At 41.0% G+C, this 20,193-nt stretch overlaps 2 protein-coding genes across 2 annotated transcripts; both read right to left on the bottom strand.

The window, feature by feature from the left end:
• LOC124110797 lies at positions 1-864 on the bottom strand. Its single transcript, XM_046470218.2, has one exon. The coding sequence runs from the start codon at positions 862-864 to the stop codon at positions 1-3; it is 864 nt and encodes a 287-aa protein (XP_046326174.2).
• A 5,825-nt stretch (positions 865-6,689) lies between these two features.
• Positions 6,690-14,808, bottom strand: LOC124110785 (GDP-fucose transporter 1-like). The gene is made up of 2 exons (XM_046470198.2): positions 14,635-14,808; positions 6,690-8,171 (listed from the first exon to the last, which is right to left on the bottom strand). The coding sequence occupies exon 2, from the start codon at positions 8,147-8,149 to the stop codon at positions 7,118-7,120; it is 1,032 nt and encodes a 343-aa protein (XP_046326154.1). The 5' UTR covers positions 8,150-8,171; positions 14,635-14,808; the 3' UTR covers positions 6,690-7,117.
• Positions 14,809-20,193: the final 5,385 nt, after the last annotated feature.

The following is a 20,193-nucleotide window of genomic DNA, read 5'->3' as shown; positions in this document are numbered from 1 at the left end:
TTATATTTCCACGAAATACTCCCCGAGGTCCACACCCTTGTGCCAGCCGCTGGAGAGCCTGGAACCTGCTCTGGTAGAAGACTTCCTCCTGCTGGGGTAGAAGACTTTCCTCCTGCTGGGGTAGAAGACTTTCCTCCTGCTGGGGTAGAAGACTTCTTCCTGCTGGGGTAGAAGACTTCCTCCTGCTGGGGTAGAAGACTTTCCTCCTGCTGGGGTAGAAGACTTCTTCCTGCTGGGGTAGAAGACTTTCCTCCTGCTGGGGTAGAAGACTTCCTCCTGCTGGGGTAGAAGACTTTCCTCCTGCTGGGGTAGAAGACTTTCCTCCTGCTGGGGTAGAAGACTTTCCTCCTGCTGAGGTAGAAGACTTCTTCCTGCTGGGGTAGAAGACTTTCCTCCTGCTGGGGTAGAAGACTTCTTCCTGCTGGGGTAGAAGACTTCTTCCTGCTGGGGTAGAAGACTTTCCTCCTGCTGGGGTAGAAGACTTCTTCCTGCTGGGGTAGAAGACTTCCTCCTGCTGGGGTAGAAGACTTTCCTCCTGCTGGGGTAGAAGACTTCTTCCTGCTGGGGTAGAAGACTTCCTCCTGCTGGGGTAGAAGACTTTCCTCCTGCTGGGGAAGAAGACTTTCCTCCTGCTGGGGTAGAAGACTTCCTCCTGCTGGGGTAGAAGACTTCCTCCTGCTGGGGTAGAAGACTTCCTCCTGCTGGGGTAGAAGACTTTCCTCCTGCTGGGGTAGAAGACTTCCTCCTGCTGGTGTCAAAGTCCTCCACAGCAGAAATGACATCATCATCATCATCATCATCATCATTTGCATACTTCTTACCAGACGGTTCTTTCCTTAACAGCGGCAAAGGAATGAGCCCCATGTCCGCATGGATGGCTGTTGGAGTTGGAGCAGAGCATACCTAGTAAGTTTGATACCTGCAGAATATGCTGTCAGGTTGTGGATCTGGTTCAGTCTGCACAGAAAGTAAAGTCCTTTTAGCATTTTCATCATGCCAGTGCTTTATGATTATTTGAAATACTCTAAGAGTCTCCCCACTGAAGTGTGCCATGTCAAGATGTTCCATACAAGTAGTTATGACATAGCATAAAACAAAACAAATCACATCTGAAATTGCACTGTGAATTGCTTTGAAATGTGCATGCTAAAAACTAATTAAATCCCCATTTGTGTTTATTTGGTTAGAGGTGCCAAACATAGACTGCCATAAACATCATGGTTAAGTTGTCAAGAATGGGCTTCCCAGACTCTATTCTTGTGAAGAATCATGGAGCTAAAAAAACAGCATAAAAGAGTACATGCTTAAACCACAAGGTGCCTTAAACTATCCGGCTTCTGCCTGATATGTAGGTATAACAAAAAGTATGTAAAAAATAGTGTCTGCATATCAATGAAAATATAAAATGCTGTGGCTTTGATATAAAACAAGAACCGGCATTACAATAAAACCTATATAGCCAAACAACACCTTACTACCTTATTTGGCATTCAAAAGATAATAAACAAACATGTCACAAAAAGAATATTTACTTGTACAATGTTGGCATAGGGGCTGCAGCCATGTCAGTACGTAAATCTCGGTTGGTTTGCACAAAAAATAATAAAAACTGATTTCCCTTGTGAGTAAAGTTGTTTGAGAATTGTGTGTAATAACCAGGTATCCTGTCTGGAGCCGGAACTGATCAATATCTCATTGCTTCCACTGCTGTGAAGGCAGCTAGCAGAGTGCTGGTGGTCTAACTACTTCAAGCTAGTCATTGCTTACACTGCTGTGAAGGGCAGCTAGCCGAGTCCTGGTGGTCTAACTACTTCAAGCTAGTCATTGCTTACACTGCTGTGAAGGTGGCTAGCCGAGTCCTGGTGGTCTAACTACTTCAAGCTAGTCATTGCTTACACTGCTGTGAAGGTGGCTAGCCGAGTGCTGGTGGTCTAACTACTTCAAGCTAGTCATTGCTTACACTGCTGTGAAGGGCAGCTAGCAGAGTGCTGGTGGTCGAACTACTTCAAGCTAGTCATTGCTTACACTGCTGTGAAGGTGGCTAGCAGAGTGCTGGTGGTCGAACTACTTCAAGCTAGTCATTGCTTACACTGCTGTGAAGGTGGCTAGCAGAGTGCTGGTGGTCTAACTACTTCAAGCTAGTCATTGCTTACACTGCTGTGAAGGTGGCTAGCCGAGTCCTGGTGGTCTAACTACTTCAAGCTAGTCATTGCTTACACTGCTGTGAAGGTGGCTAGCCGAGTGCTGGTGGTCTAACTACTTCAAGCTAGTCATTGCTTACACTGCTGTGAAGGGCAGCTAGCAGAGTTCTGGTGGTCTAACTACTTCAAGCTAGTCATTGCTTACACTGCTGTGAAGGTGGCTAGCCGAGTGCTGGTGGTCTAACTACTTCAAGCTAGTCATTGCTTACACTGCTGTGAAGGGCAGCTAGCAGAGTGCTGGTGGTCGAACTACTTCAAGCTAGTCATTGCTTACATTGCTGTGAAGGGCGGCTAGCCGAGTGCTGGTGGTCTAACTACTTCAAGCTAGTCATTGCTTACACTGCTGTGAAGGTGGCTAGCCGAGTCCTGGTGGTCTAACTACTTCAAGCTAGTCATTGCTTACACTGCTGTGAAGGGCGGCTAGCAGAGTGCTGGTGGTCTAACTACTTCAAGCTAGTCATTGCTTACACTGCTGTGAAGGGCGGCTAGCAGAGTGCTGGTGGTCTAACTACTTCAAGCTAGTCATTGCTTACACTGCTGTGAAGGGCAGCTAGCAGAGTGCTGGTGGTCTAACTACTTCAAGCTAGTCATTGCTTACACTGCTGTGAAGGGCAGCTAGCAGAGTGCTGGTGGTCGAACTACTTCAAGCTAGTCATTCAGTTGTGAGAGATATACTGTGCAGCCATACCTCCTACATTGCTAAAAAAGACAGTTTCATGTTATTTCTGATAGTGCTAACAGGCTTAGAGTTAACCTCAAAAGCTTTACTAGCCTGGATAGAAATATAATGCCCTTGTAATGTTAAAACAATAGGGAAATTTGTACGGCGTGCAGGAATTTGTACTAGGCTTAGGCTAACGGGCTACTATAAAGTTCTAGCCCTGGTCCGCATCAGAGCTAGTTATGTTGGGACTAACATGTAGGAAATGTTGTGTGAGATATTTGTCAAAGGCTGTTCATCAAATTTCAAAGACAAGGTGTATGAAGGTGTATTTTTCTTTGGCAAGAAATAATAATAATAATAATAATAATAATAATAATAATAATAAGTTCTGGGTGGGTTTGACCAGGCAGCGCTTCCTGGGAGAAGTCCAATTCACTGTCTGAGCAGCGTGTAGAGGGGGCAAGGGCCCTGAGCTTGATGATGAGCCAAACCAGCCCGACTGTGCCAAACCCTCTTTGCTGCATTTTTAAAATTTTAATCTGTATATAATATTGCAAAAACAACATGCATGATAATTATTTTTACAATAACCATTTTCACAAGTCCAAAGTATACATGTATATGCTTCAATACATGTAAACAAATATCACAGTTAAGGGGCAAGGAACATATTTAAAATTAAATGTCAACCAATGGCAAGTAAATGTAAAAAATACATGCTATCAAGCATGATAAACAATGGCTGCTGAATACATGGTGCGAATGAACATAACATGAAGAGTAATGAAGTAGGTTTGCAGCAATATATCACTGAGGCAAACAAAAGAATGAATTGAAAGGGATCAGTAGGTCAGTTCATCACTACAATGAGTCGTGAGAAGGGAAACTAACATGCTACAGTTCACAATCTCCTAACTCTCACAGTATGTGGTAAAGTGTACCTCATGGAACAGTGCAGACAGCACTGTAAGTGTTGGGGAAAGGAGGTGAAGAGCTGCTTACAGGAGTTGTGTTGTTAGGTTAACATAATATGAGTGTAGACCAATCTCATCAATATCACATCTTTCACTCCGATCATGACCTCTCAGCGTGAACCCCAAACCCCTCCATAGGTCATGTCAGGTGAAGTTTCTAAAAAGCCAATCAGAATCAAGGTATAGTATTTCTTGGTATGAGTGAGTTGAGCATTCAGACCACAACACCGGGTATCTCAGAAACTTTTATAATTGGCTTGTTCTGAATTGAAATAATAAAGGATGTACCATTATATTGTTATGGATATTTTATACACCCAGTCATTTCTGATTACCATGGCAACTACACTTAAATGGATGTACCGTCAAAGGAATATCTGTGGTCAGTGTGGATTTTCTTATGTTAAAATGAGAATATCTTAATCAAGGTGACAAAAAAGAGTCATCAGGAGATGACATATCCCCTAGGTCCGGAGTGGAGTTTGGCTCCTTATACCCAACTTTTGGTTTATTGCCAATGGATTACTTTTAGTTCTGTGAAGAAAAACATAATGTTAATCCCAAATCATCAAATGACAAAAGGCACCAGTTCACCACTAGACTGATCTGTATAGCAAGTTTCATCTAGAAATATTCAATGGTTTGGGAGTTTTTCAAGCCAGGGGATACAAATGACTGATAAAATTTTAAGGGCATGTTCACTGTTCAGTAAAATTTGTAAAGAATAATGCTCAATAGTTTCAGGGAATGTAAATTACAAGTACTGTCACCTGATTTGTTGTCACCCTATGATTTCATCAGTGACGTTATAATGTTTTAATGCTTACTAACATGAGTAATAAACTAGAAAGTGTTTTTACTCGTAAAAACATATGTCTCCCCCCACTCCCCTAACCCCCATTCATTCGTTTACTTCACGTTAAACCCCATCTCTTCATTCCCACCCTCCATTACTTAATAACAGAGACAAAAATAGAACTCCTAGAAATTTCAAACAACTAATGGGCACCACTTCAGCGTCTAATCAACACCACTAATCCCTCAATCATTTACCCACCTGACAGTGTAGTCATCTAAGTAGCACAGTTTTCTTGTTACTGAAGTATTTATAGAAAATCCACTTAAGTACTAATAGAGTTTGGACACAAATATATTAATATCCCCAACATATCAGAAATGATGTAGCAATGTTATATGGCACAAAGGAAAGTCTCTGTGATGTAATTGCCCGTGTATCTGACTCTGCAGGTCTTCGACACAATGACATATGTGATGTCATGGAAACTGTAATAGCAAAAGGCACCACTTCAGTGCTGGGTTAATGTGTATACAAAGTTTCGCGAAACAATATTTAACGGTTTCTGAGTTATGGTCAGGAAACAAAGCTTACCCCCATTCAGAGCCTATGTTCAACTTATCTCCATGGAAACGAGAAAAAATAAAAATGTCAAAAATCTCTAAATAGCAAAAGGCACCACTTCAGTGCTGGGTTAATGTGTATACAAAGTTTCGCGAAAAAATATTAAACGGTTTCCGAGTTATGGTCCGGAAACCAAGTTTACCCCCATTCAGAGTCTATGTTCAAGTTATCTCCATGGAAACGAGAAAAAATAAAAATGTCAAAAATCTCTAAATAGCAAAAGGCACCACTTCAGTGCTGGGTTAATGTGTATACAAAGTTCGCGAAAAAATATTAAACGGTTTCTGAGTTATGGTCCGGAAACGGTGGGAACGCCGACGTCGACGCCGACGCCGACGCCGACGCCGACGGGAACCGTGCCAAAAACAATATGTCTCCCTCCATTCTGGGGGAGACATAATAATTACTACATTTGTCCTCGACCATCTTCCCGAGGCTAGAGAGTTAAGTGACTATAAAAGTCCACCCTTGCCGAACTAGGCTGGTATTATGGAGTTACTTTTTGGCTGGACTAACGAGTCTATGCATAGTCCAATCAAAAGCGCGCAGCAAAATTGAAATCCAGTTCGTAAACTGTTGTGCAGATTTCGGTCGATTGCAGGATTTGCAAAGCATGTGCACCACCAACTCGTTGTCAGCAGATATTTTCCAAATCTTCTCATGTTTTTAATCAAGGAGCTCACGTGATTTGATGCATTTTGCGATGTAAGACCCATTTTATCACAATATAGATATTAATTATCGATCAGAATGTCCTGACCGGGCACAACCATTTTGTGTGAAGCAAACGCAAGTGATACGAAAGGTGGAATCTGATTGGTCCTTAGGAGAGGCTTAGAAGGCACATAATTGGTAATAGCCACTGGTGGCGCTATGGTCCAGCCCAGTAATTCCAGCCTAGTTCGGCAAGGGTGGAAACTGGACTTTTAAAGTCAGTTAACTCTCTTGCCTCGGGAAGATGGTCCTCGACAGATACTGCTTGTTTTCCACCTGTGTATTTCCAAACAAATTTCAAAGTGTTAGCTTACTAGATACATTTTGAAACTCATAAACTGTATGGGTTGCTCGTGTAGTAATGTACAAGGGGCAATACATTGTACATCCACATCAGGGCAGTGTGGTCATAATGAGGAGTTATCCCCCTTGTGTGGGAACAATAACAAGCAACCCAGTGATATAGTCCACACGACCTGAACCCCTCTGTCACCTCTGAAGTTTGTGAAGTAATAGCTGTAGCAATCCTGAGACACTGCAGAGACATGCTGAGATTCATAATACTAACAAGTTCTTATTTCAAAATTGGAAATAGAAACAGAAAAACTCCAGCCATTCCTTGTTTGTGAATACTAGTATTTCTCTGGTTTACCGCAAAACCTGAATCAGTAGCTGTGGACAATACTGTGCAAACCCTGGTCCTGGAATACAAAATATACTGAGCAATATTTAATAAATACAAAGGTGTTATGTGTATAAAGGTTGACAGTAATACATTATCCAGGATATATGGCATAACTGCCAGTCCTTATCTTCACCAGAATTATTCTCAAGAAGAGTAAATATTGAAGTTTTCTATATTATGCCATTTGTCATGGTGCTTGGTTTTCAAGCGGTTTTCTTCTGCTCTGTGAGACGATTCCAATGACAAAGACTACTTGGGAAGAGAACTTATGCATAAACATAGCACCATAATGTAAGCCCCACTCTGGGATCAAGCAACGCAAAACGGTTATAATTAAATATGACAAGACAGAAAAATATTCAGATTCAGGCAACATATTCAAAGACCTTATTTTTAGAATGATAGTTTCAGATACTGGTAAAACATTAACACAATAAAAGTCTTATTTTCTCAGTGCCTTCACACAGTTGGCTTCTCAGGTGAAGAGCTGCTACTGGAATTGTTCTTTGTGGGCATTGGTGAAGTCTCAACCTTTTGGGTCTTGCTCTCTTGATATTTAGCAAAGGTGTAGATGCCTATTCCAAACAACACAAGGACATTGCCAAACCACCAGAATACAGTTTTAAGTTCGTTGTTCCATAAGATTGCGATGACTGTCTGAGTAATGGACTTAGCGTTGATGCTGATCTGATGAGTAACTGGGGAAGTGTAGCGAATCTGTAATGCACTTGCCCAACCAATTGCCAGACTCAGAGCTCCTGAAGCTGTTAGGAACAACCACAGCTGTGGGTTGGTAGCTATGTCCGAGTTCATGATATGTGACAGCTGATTTGTGCTCAACACTAGTGGAAATATTATCATCATGCTGTTGAAGTTATTGATGTAAGCCAGTTTCAGAGCACTTCCACCGACTGCATATTCCCCCTTCTTGAAATATATACCTGTTAAAGCTGATGTAAGACTTGCCAGTAGTCCGTAGATAATTCCCCAAATTGTGATACTACCTGAAGCCTCTTCTTGGTCCACCCCAATAACAAACCCAGCGATGATGAGCAAACAGGCCAACACTACCTTGTAAGAGGGAGCTTTTGCCAACATACAGAATGACAACAGTATAGAGAAGATAAGCGTCAGTGATCGTGCAACTTGATAAAACGACACACTGATATGTTTCAACATCAGATTGTTCATGGTGAGACTGATCACAAATGAAAAGCTAAGTGATAGCATGTCACTGTTTAGGATAGTTTCTTTGTCCAGGGATGGAATACTCAATCCAAACTTAAGGAGTCTTGATGCTGATGACATAGCCAAGATGAGCACAACTACAGAAGCGCTCTGGTACCATGTGACGAAGATGGTGAGGTCCTGGTTGCCATAGCTACCACTCAGCAAATGTTTCATGATAAACACCATGGATATAGAGATGCTCCAATACATGGCCACCACTGCAGCCACCTTGAGAGGGCTGCGTCTCTTTTCCTCGGCCATATTGGAGTGTTGGGAGGACAAACTGAAGTTGGAAAAGTCACATTGTAAATGTGTTGTTTAGAAGCTGAACAATATATTTGTTATACAATATCAGCCTACTCTGAACCAATTTGAGGATATTTCACTAAGTAAGCATATGCACTATTTCTAAATATGTAATAACTGTATTCGGTGCTAGTACAAACATTTTCAATATGGCTGCTTGCAACTGTACCTATAAGTCTCATTGAACTACTCCCACTTGTCCTCTATCTATTACATTACAAACACTCATACAAAATATTACAGCATTTGGTACAGCAGATTCCAACATCACCTATCCTAATTTCTGAAACATCAGGAACAACTGCCATAGTTAGTGAAGACAGTGATGCAAAACTAATATATTATCTTTACCCAGTCTAGTAAATCTTTTCAATTTTGTTCTAACCCTGCCTTGGCAAGGGAATTAAATGAAACCAGAAACTGAAAATATGAAGATGATGATGATGATGATGATGATGATGTAATAATGCAACATTTTCCATGGCTATATATAACTATATTTTCCAAATCTCCGCGTCAAGGGAGTGAACTGACTACAAAAGTCCAGTTTCCACCCCTGCCGAACTAGGCTGGAATTATGGAGTTATAGTTTGGCTGGATGAATGAGTCGATGTATAGTCCAATCAAAATGGCAAAATGAAATCAACGTCCTGTTCGTAAAATGGATTGCAGATTTCAGTAAATTGCAGGATTTGCAATGCATGTGTACCGTCAACTAAGCATCAACAGATACGTTCAAAACCTTTTCATGTTTTTAATAAAGGTGCTCACATAATGGGATGCACTTCGCGAAGTAAGACCCGTTTTATTACAATATAGATATTGATTATCGATCAGATCGTCTTCACTGAGTGCCACCATTTTGTTTGAAGCAAATACAAGTGATATGAGAAGTGGAATCTGATTGGAGGATAGGAGGAACATAGAAGGGACATAACCCGTAATAGCCACTGGTGGCACTACGATCGAGCCCAGAAATTCCAGCCGAGATCAGCAAGGGTGGAAACTGGACTTTTACAGTGAGTAAACTACTTTGATCGTGAAGATGTCCAAATCTATGCCTTGAACAAATAAAAATCATGGAATCCAAACGATTATTATAACAGTTCAAACATTTTGTCTAGACTAAATTATGTACAGACTGCTGTCATATGCATGTAGTTGGGCTATTGCAAAATATAGAAAATATACTGCACTGTTCTAAATTTTGCTGAAAAGTTGTTTTTTTACCTTTTGCATCCTTAAATATAAAGGACAGAACTGCTGTCTGCCAGTTGCCATGTTCATGAATGTCAGTTTTTTGTCACACATGGCTCAGTTGGATAATGTTGACACATTACAATCACATGGTGTAGGGCATTTGACACACAACAACCACACGGTGTAGAGCATTTGTCACACAACAACCACATGGTGTAGGGCATTTGACACACAACAACCACATGGTGTAGAGCATTTGACACACAACAACCACATGGTGTAGAGCATTTGACACACAACAACCACTTGGTGTAGGGCATTTGACACACAACAACCACATGGTGTAGGGCATTTGACACACAACAACCACATGGTGTAGGGCATTTGACACACAACAACCACATGGTGTAGAGCAATCGACACACTATAACCACATGGTGCAGAGCATTTGACACACTACAACCACATGGTGCAGAGCATTTGAGATTATCAGAAATACCAAACAGTTGAAACTACCACAATGACAACTCATCTGTTCGTACAGAAGTACAGAAATCCACGATCAATGTCACATCACTTTATATACATGTCTACACATCAGAGTTTAGCTTGGTGTTCCACTTACATTAAGACTTAAGTCTAACTGAAGGAATGTAAACTGTAAGGCTCAGATAATGTAAACAACTCAAACAGTACACCATGTTTCTTCAGAAAACCAATACTAGCCTTGACTTCACTGGCCCAAGCCATAATTTACTGGTCAGTATCCTGCATACACTAGAAACACTGTACAGCTGAGACCTTCCATTTCCATATTCATGAAATATGTTGCCTACAAGTACAGTTCAAAATTAAAAGTTTCAATGCAATTAACAAATCCAAATCACATTTCAGATGACCAAACAGTCATCTGCATGTGAAAATATGGGTGTCATTTTATACTCTCAGCAGTGTTGCAGACTTAAAATAAATTTTGAACAGACCACAGAACTGGCTACTCGAAAATCTTGTCCTTGTCAAAAGTTGCCAATGCAAACATTTTATGCAGATCTTTTTCTGTTGTCTATAACTTTGAACTTGAATTAGGGTTGTTTAGTTTTATACACAATACACATCATGGCGATTACTAATTGACAGAAAAAAATATGACCATTGACACGGTAAGTAGATTTTGTATGTCACCTGTCCTTGGTGAAATTGGTGGGACGGACTGTCATCTGCAACTCTGCTCATAGTAAGAAATGATAGGAGTTGATTGAATAGTACACTTTCTTGTAAATAAAATTCCTTGTTACAATTTGTGCAAAGTGTGAGTGTTGTCAAAGACTTGTTATCCTAAATATATATCAGTTACAGCATAAATAGATCTGTGTTGAACCTGTTATTTAGATATTATTTATGACATGAATTTCTTCCTTTTCTCATATTCCTGGTATGGATGAATCATGACAAATGTGAAAAATAAGGATAAAATAAACAGGTCATAAATACTTACTTCCTCAATGTGAACGAAATAAACACATATGAATAGACACATGACAAACCTACCAGCAATAAATACTGGATAAACAAACATCAAGCACTCAGCTGCACTAAGTCTGAATGAGTTGTCTCCCTTATATACTGCTATTCAGATGATATTGTCCATTTTTGTTGAGATCAGATCTAGGCTTGCACCATTCATATTTTTTTGTGTTTCTCATCTCAAATCTCAACCATCAAGAGAGCTGGCAGAGAGCCGAAATAAAATAAAAATTAAAAATATAAACAACTCTGTTTCTCATTAATTGTGTAACTTATTTTGTGACAGTTTAAAGTTTAACGAACTAATTAATTTATGACGATGAATCGAGTCACTTTGCTTCGTAAATGAATTTTTAATAAACATAGCTGAAGAAAGATCAGGCTGACCTGGTGTTTTTAGGAGCGTGGAATGGTAGTGCTTATTTTGCTATCACACTGGGGCATAATATTCCAGTGGCAGGGAAAATTGTGAGACAAAATCTTTTTAATTATTTCATGTCAGAATGGAAATTCAGGGTGGGCGGGAGATGGGAAACACAGAAAAAGATACAGACAGGCTTGGCATGTTATCCATTTCAGCGTGAGAACTTTCACCATCAAGAAATTACCAAATCCTCCTAAGAAGCATTCAGTAAGGTCAATAATAATACTCAGATTAAGTTAGAGGGATAAGGGCACTCGGCCATATTCACTACAAAGACACCAAACATGACTGGTGTGCTTAATAATGTTTTAGCCTATGTGATATCCTACTTGACCTTTTAAATTAAACATGTTAAGTAACTCTGAATTCCACAGAACAATGTACTGTACCCGACACATCATGAGTCGCCCCAGCGAGTTGTGTGTCACTCATCATTTGTTGTTTACAAAAGATTTTTCTCTGACTTATTACATTCCAAACAAGAACAAACACAATCATAAATGAAAAAAACTGTCTTAAAATTCATTGCTAAGTAGGGTCTTTGGACTGTCAATGAAGGAAGAAATTGATCAGTCTCCTATCAAAATGGAAAGGTATAAAATGTAAGTAAGTTATCTCTAAACTTGAAACAGAATACATTTACAAGCAATGCCCACATGATACCACTGTGCAGGAATCTTTCTCACAGCCCATTTCATTATCATAGCCTTTAATCCATGGGTTTCACAATAATTCAGGATACTTTATAACTTTGTGTCATTCCACATTATTTGTTGCAAAAGAACACCAGCATCAAGCATTTGCCTGAAGGCATCAACCTATTTTGAAAGTATCCTTTGGGCAAATAGTAATCTTTTTTTTGATAATTGTGTAATTGTTTGTTGGATAGCTTCCTGCACTGATGTATTTCACAAGCTTGTCCAGAAATCATGAAAATCCATAACTTTCAACAAAAAATAAACTGCATATTTGTGAAGGTCACATACAACATTACACCAAAACTCAATTAATTTTGATTTGCTTGCATACAAATAAGTATGAAAAAAACCCTAAAAACCAAATAGTATGACACTGCATATTACCCAATGTAGCAATATGTCCTTACAGACCTTTATTTACTGATCAAATGCAGGCACTACATTTACATGAACTCTACTGCAGTGAATATTGCAAGAACGTGCTGTCTTGCTTATTGTAACTTCAGACATGTAACACTGCTGTGAGCTTCTGCAATATATGACACATGAGGCATCACATGGACAGACACACATTAGAAGTCACCTGAAACAGTGATTTAAGTAGAATTATGCTTGACAAAGGTTGCCTCATTGAACTGCATTCATTGTAATAAAGAAGTTGTATATCCCTAGAACTATCTCCCTTGCTCATCATACCAACTTCTATAGGCATTTAAAGAAGTTCTCACATTGGCACAAAATACCTAACCAACTGGACCAAAGGGTGTACAACTATATAGAATACCCAAACAAAATTAAAACTTAAGTTAATGAAAACATGTAAGTAAATACTAAGGAAAGCAATTACATTGTATCTGGAGCCTGCTAGAGATATGTATTTCAGTGTTCAAAATTAAGCTTGAAAGTCAAGGGCTCCTTGTCATAACCCTAATGTTTAATGATTAAGATTTAGGGGTCTCTACAGGGGCGCGACTAAGCTGATTTTAAGCATAAGCATACCCATTCGGGAGGGTTCAAGGGCTTGCTTACCAAGAATTTAAAAAAAATTAGATGCTCTTTAACGCTATTTCCTGCATTTGGGGGCTGTTCATGTTAGATTTGGGTATTGTTATATCATAATTTTTTTTATTTGTAATTATATATATAATTAATTATATGCGTTTAAGCTACATATTTCGACTTTCATTCAAGAAACATCTATGATGACAAATGAAATTTGGACATAAAACATGTTGAAAACGAATCAATAATATTACTTTTTACATCTCCTTCATCGTAGTATGTGATGGATATTTATTTTCTTATATCTTAAGGCGAGCCGGCCTATTATTAAAATGAAAATAATTGTGAGAGCGTGGCTTGCTTACATCACATCTACCACTAAAATCCTCATGTGAGTAAAGACTCCAATTTTCAACTTAGGCAATAAATATCATGACTGGCTGTGTAGAATTTGAATAAATAATTTACTGCATAGATGGTAATTTGAGGTTTACTTATTTTAAAAAAATGTGGGTTTTATTTAGGTGTAAGCAACTGCTTTTCCGCTACAACGGTAGTTTGGCCCCTGCCCTACCTTTCAATAGTGCTGGAGAAGACCTCAAGCACCCCAGGACCTCCCCATCAATTTTTTAATGTGTATTTTCTTCTAATATACAGCATTTCAGCACATATGTTTCACATGAATTGATTCTATTTACTAAACAAGCTTAGGGGCAAACAAAGATTGAGGGTATGCATATATATGTCTGAGGACCCAACTCCATGAACTAAACAACCTACCCAGTTAACTTGCATACTATGCACTTTCTATTCACAAGTTGGAAGTTACCAGGTTATATGGGCAAATCAGCATATCCAATAACCATGTCGCCTTATGGATAAACATATAAATGGATCTATAACAACTGAATAGATATCTATATCTGAAATTAATGTTCCTACTTTGCAAATGCAAAGAGTAAAATGTAAAGCTGGTACAAGTGGATCATTACTTTACATATAATATGTTGAACACAGTTGTTTATTTAGGGGTTTGAAGACTATGTTCAGGTCTTTGTAAGTTTTGGGAAATATTACTATGGCTTCACTGCCTAGGTGCTTGAAGATGAAAACAGGAAAGCTACACGAGCTGTATCCAATTTTCAACAGACTCAATCAAGATCTATTAGATCTTCTTGTACCAGAGGTCAACCAAACTTGTGAATTTCACAATTTACCATGCACTTGAGAGTACAGGAATGAGGCCTTTATTTCTAGATCGATAAATTCAATCGGCCTAGGTCTATCCTACAGATCTTTACAATGTACAGTTTCAACAGGATAGCGCATTTCTGATACTCGTGATATTAATAGATCAAGAAATATTAAGCAACGACAAAAGGACCCGTGTACACGTCTGCTGTATCTATTGGTCGGAGATAAAAAAAATATGACGCCTTCAAAAGTTTCAAGAATAATAGATCTAGATATGTTGTTGATATCATAGGCCTAAACCATGCTTACAATGTTGGGATAGAATCAGTGCTCTCTTTGGTTCTCGTTCACTAACAACTGACAGTATGTGTAACTCTAATGACAAGTTGTGTACACACCCCTATTTGTGCGACGCGTAGCGCACTGTTGTACGTTGTCGGTGTGCTTCGTAATTCAAACTCGCCCAATATCGTACCGGGAAGCCCAGTTGCCAGGACCTAGATGTATGATAAACGGAAATGAGTCAGGCATGACGAGGGACAGCCGGCTGGTTCGTGATCGACGCACTTCCTGGTATAATAGCGCCATCTATTTGCAAGGGAGATAATGTCTCTTGGCGGTGTCGCAGCAAATTTGTAACCCTCCAGCATAACATTCTTTCTACTGTAATGATGGCTTCATCGTCATAACAATTCTTCATCGATATCAGACACTGAGTCAGAGTAACACAATCTCCTGTTTCTTGTATTGTATTACTTATGCTCCTATTTGTAATGCAGAATTCCGAATCACTTGAAGTATACTATGATTAACCAGAGCACAGAATATTGATGTGGAAATTTGTGTAAAGAGGACTCATATGTTACGTACATTTACGATTTAGCCAGGGTGTCAATGTAAGTCTTATATAGACTACCTGGTAATGCGAAGCGACGTCCCAACTTACTGCTGGTTGCAAGATTTCAAGAGTATCGGGTATTATTTTCAAGATCATACACCAATATAGCGTCTGTGATGTCAAACTTTGTTTATATACACAAACAAGTGATATCCTATGAACAGATTAAGCGTTATATCTTGTTGTCTGCTGGATTATAATATAACATCGATCTTCTCCTAACTAACTTGGCTGTACAGGACAGATATCTTCCATGTGTGTTTATTGGCGTGTTTAAGTTTTAAGTGCCACGCCCTGACTTAATTGTTAAACATGCAATACATCCTCGTGTAGAGGTGCCGTAATGCTTATGTACAGTTTTCTGAATACTTGGGCCTGACGCGTGTGTGTGTGTGTGTGTGTGTGTGCGTGCGTGCGTGCGCGCGTGTGCGTGTGTGATATTAGACTCATATTATATCGTTGAGGCTACATTTAAAAATCATAAAATAATATCTCTATATTCACGAAGCGTTTGTTTAGATGGAAGTTTTCTGACAAATAAGGCTGTGCATGCTCAACTGTATGACGTTTGCAAACCCAATGTGGTAACTATACACACAATGTATAGTAATGTGTATATCGCAGACGGCGAAGGCAACCTCCCTCCCTTCACCTCAACTTTCTTTGTCAACCGTAACCTCATCCTCCCTTCCCCAACCTCCCCGCCCCGTTCTCTCCATACGCAGTGTTCTTCCTTCACAGGAGGAATTGTGTACCCGATTCAAGAACATCCTAGAAAAGTCTTACAGTACCGTTCCGTGTTTTACGTTAACTGAAGCGACCTGCACTTGTTGAGAGCATAGACATAGTCACTCTATATTTCGTCTACATGTTCAAATGCACTGGCGTATAGTGATATCACATTGATATTGAAAAACACGAACCTTAAGTCACCAAGTATACATAGGTTTAGGTATATTGGACTAGGAGAGACATCAGGTCTCTATGTGCAGGTAGCTTGTCTACGGTGCTAATTATGAAACAATATATTAATTTCCTTTTAATTATTGTAGAGGAATTATATAGTTCCTTTATGTTTTAATCTGACAAAGAGGAAGACTATGAGTGGTAATAATGATTAACCCGATATATTTCCTCACTCGGGTTTAAAGGACATACACCATACAATGAATCCGGAAGTACGCTGTATCGATCGGAGACCGGAAGCGAGCATTTTCAAAAGTCATGGTAGGAATTTAAACAAATATATTACCTTGGCTATCTTTTAAAATAACCATCCAACTATCTTATTTCATACGGACAGTATTAAAGATGGTGTGAATGTGGCACCTGCTGCAGCCGCCACGCATCCATATCCTGGATTGGTTCAGTGGATTTCTATGTTACCCACACAACATGCCAACTTGCCCTGCAACACATCCAGGAATCGGACGAATGTTGAGTATCTTCTCTGTATCTAGTCCGTGAGTCTTTGTCGGATAGGTCACTATGAACGAACTTATGTGGCTGTTATTTGGATTAAGTTATATATACTTAACTATACAATGCAACATATCGCCAATTACTGGTTGCCTATTAGTAAAGGGATTCGTGGTTACACGAATGTTAAGGATTCAGGCGACACAGAAATGTTGGTATTCTTGGAATTACCAAGACAGAGGCTGCACACAAGCTTTGGGATTCGTGGCAGTACCAATACGAGGATTGTTGGTTGTCAAATAGTTTTGGGATTCGTGGTTGTAACATTTTGAGAGGTGCTAGTTGCACAATAGCGTTGGGATTCGTAAATGTATCGAGGAGATAGATCGTAGTTTCACAATGACGTTGGGATTCGTGGTAATACCAAGGCGAGTTATGTTTTTTGCACAATAGTATTGTGTGTGTGCGTGTTTGTGCGTGTGTATATATATATGTGTGTGTGTGACGGCGGACTGTAAATAATTGAGTTCGTACCACACAATCGTATACCCTGATGCGTATAACCTGTCTGAGACATACCTGTACCCATCTTCACCGGCAGTCGCCCCACTGTGATGCGTATACCCTGTCCGAGACTTACCTGTACCCATCTTCAAGGGCAGTCGTCCCACTGTGATGCGTATACCCTGTCTGAGACATACCTGTACCCATCTTCAAGGGCAGTCGCCCAACTGTGATGCGTATACCCTGTCTGAGACATACCTGTACCCATCTTCAAGGGCAGTCGCCCCACTGTGATGCGTTTACCCTGTCTGTGACATACCTGTACTCATCTTCAAGGGCAGTCGCCCCACTGTGATGCGTATACACTGTCTGAGACTTACCTGTACCCATCTTCAAGGGCAGTCGCCCCACTGTGATGCGTATACCCTGTCTGAGACATACCTGTACCCATCTTCAAGGGCAGTCGCCCCACTGTGATGCGTATACCCTGTCTGAGACATACCTGTACCCATCTTCAAGGGCAGCCGCCCCACTGTGATGCGTATACCCTGCCTGAGACATACCTGTACTCATCTTCAAGGGCAGTCGTCCTACTGTGATGCGTATGCCCTGCCTGAGACATACCTGTACCCATCTTCAAGGGCAGTCACCCCACTGTGATGCGTATACCCTGTCTGAGACATACCTGTACCCATCTTCAAGGGCAGTCACCCCACTGTGATGCGTATACCCTGTCTGAGACATACCTGTACCCATCTTCACCGGCAGTCGCCCCACTGTGATGCGTATACCCTGTCTGAGACATAACCTGTACCCATCTTCACCGGCAGTCGGCCCACTGTTATGTGTCCTCTTTCCGATACAATGGCTTCACGGCATGAGGATGGTTCTGCACTTTTTTCAACTTCAGCATGGTTGAGAAGAAAATATGCCGTGTAATTGTCTTCAGTTCCGCGAATGTCATCTATAAGATTTGTGAGCTGATGCAATGCATGGCGTTTTCCTTTTTAACTGCATTATGCTACCATTTAAACAGTGGGGTCAATGGGTAATCACGTTCATATGGGTCACAATGTGAACTGGTGGACTTCAATTTTGAGCCCAAGGCCTCGCGTGCTGACGCAAGTCCCGAGCTTCACCAACAGCGTTAGCCCTGAGCGCTGAGCCTGCAGTCTGAAGGCACACTGATCCCTTGGCCGGGACACAAATGTGCTGCTTTGGGCATAGACCACTGACACCAGGTGTCTTGCACACCATAAACAGATGACGCCTTATATTCGTATTGTTGCCATCGTCGTCATTGGTATTATTATTATGTTCACGTTTCATATTATCACTTTTGTATGACCTCTTCAAGAAACACCTGTAACATACATATGGACAGATATGCAGACAAATATATTACATACGTTATCTGTGAGACAGACTAGCCGCTGTAGTCAAGGTGACGTATGAAGAAGCATGACTCGACTGTTGAGACACCTGTGTGTTAGGAGACTAGCCCCTGTAGTCAAGGTGACAACGTATAAAGCAGCATGACTCGACTGTTGAGACACCTGTGTGTTAGGAGACTAGCCCCTGTAGTCAAGGTGACAACGTATAAAGCAGCATGACTCGACTGTTGAGACACCTGTGTGTTAGGAGACTAGCCCCTGTAGTCAAGGTGACGTATGAAGAAGCATGACTCGACTGTTGAGACACCTGTGTGTTAGGAGACTAGCCCCTGTAGTCAATGTTACAACGTATAAAGCAGCATGACTCGACTGTTGAGACACCTGTGTGTTAGGAGACTAGCCGCTGTAGTCAAGGTGACGTATGAAGAAGCATGACTCGACTGTTGAGACACCTGTGTGTTAGGAGACTAGCCCCTGTAGTCAAGGTGACAACGTATAAAGCAGCATGACTCGACTGTTGAGACACCTGTGTGTTAGGAGACTAGCCCCTGTAGTCAAGGTGACAACGTATAAAGCAGCATGACTCGACTGTTGAGACACCTGTGTGTTAGGAGACTAGCCCCTGTAGTCAAGGTGACAACGTATAAAGCAGCATGACTCGACTGTTGAGACACCTGTGTGTTAGGAGACTAGCCCCTGTAGTCAAGGTGACGTATGAAGAAGCATGACTCGACTGTTGAGACACCTGTGTGTTAGGAGACTAGCCCCTGTAGTCAAGGTGACAACGTATAAAGCAGCATGACTCGACTGTTGAGACACCTGTGTGTTAGGAGACTAGCCGCTGTAGTCAAGGTGACGTATGAAGAAGCATGACTCGACTGTTGAGACACCTGTGTGTTAGGAGACTAGCCCCTGTAGTCAATGTTACAACGTATAAAGCAGCATGACTCGACTGTTGAGACACCTGTGTGTTAGGAGACTAGCCGCTGTAGTCAAGGTGACGTATGAAGAAGCATGACTCGACTGTTGAGACACCTGTGTGTTAGGAGACTAGCCCCTGTAGTCAAGGTGACAACGTATAAAGCAGCATGACTCGACTGTTGAGACACCTGTGTGTTAGGAGACTAGCCGCTGTAGTCAAGGTGACGTATGAAGAAGCATGACTCGACTGTTGAGACACCTGTGTGTTAGGAGACTAGCCCCTGTAGTCAATGTTACAACGTATAAAGCAGCATGACTCGACTGTTGAGACACCTGTGTGTTAGGAGACTAGCCGCTGTAGTCAAGGTGACGTATAAAGCAGCATGACTCGACTGTTGAGACACCTGTGTGTTAGGAGACTAGCCCCTGTAGTCAACGTGACAACGTATAAAGCAGCATGACTCGACTGTTGAGACACCTGTGTGTTAGGAGACTAGCCGCTGTAGTCAAGGTGACAACGTATAAAGCAGCATGACTCGACTGTTGAGACACCTGTGTGTTAGGAGACTAGCCGCTGTAGTCAAGGTGACGTATGAAGAAGCATGACTCGACTGTTGAGACACCTGTGTGTTAGGAGACTAGCCCCTGTAGTCAAGGTGACAACGTATAAAGCAGCATGACTCGACTGTTGAGACACCTGTGTGTTAGGAGACAAGCCCCTGTAGTCAAGGTGACGTATAAAGCAGCATGACTCGACTGTTGAGACACCTGTGTGTTAGGAGACTAGCCCCGGTTGTCAAGGTGACAACGTATAAAGCAGC

This window comes from Haliotis rufescens, unplaced genomic scaffold (assembly GCF_023055435.1).
Source record: "Haliotis rufescens isolate VD_foot unplaced genomic scaffold, xgHalRufe1.0.p SCAF_13, whole genome shotgun sequence".
NCBI lineage: Eukaryota > Metazoa > Mollusca > Gastropoda > Lepetellida > Haliotidae > Haliotis > Haliotis rufescens.
This window is presented reverse-complemented; position numbering and strand designations above follow the sequence as displayed.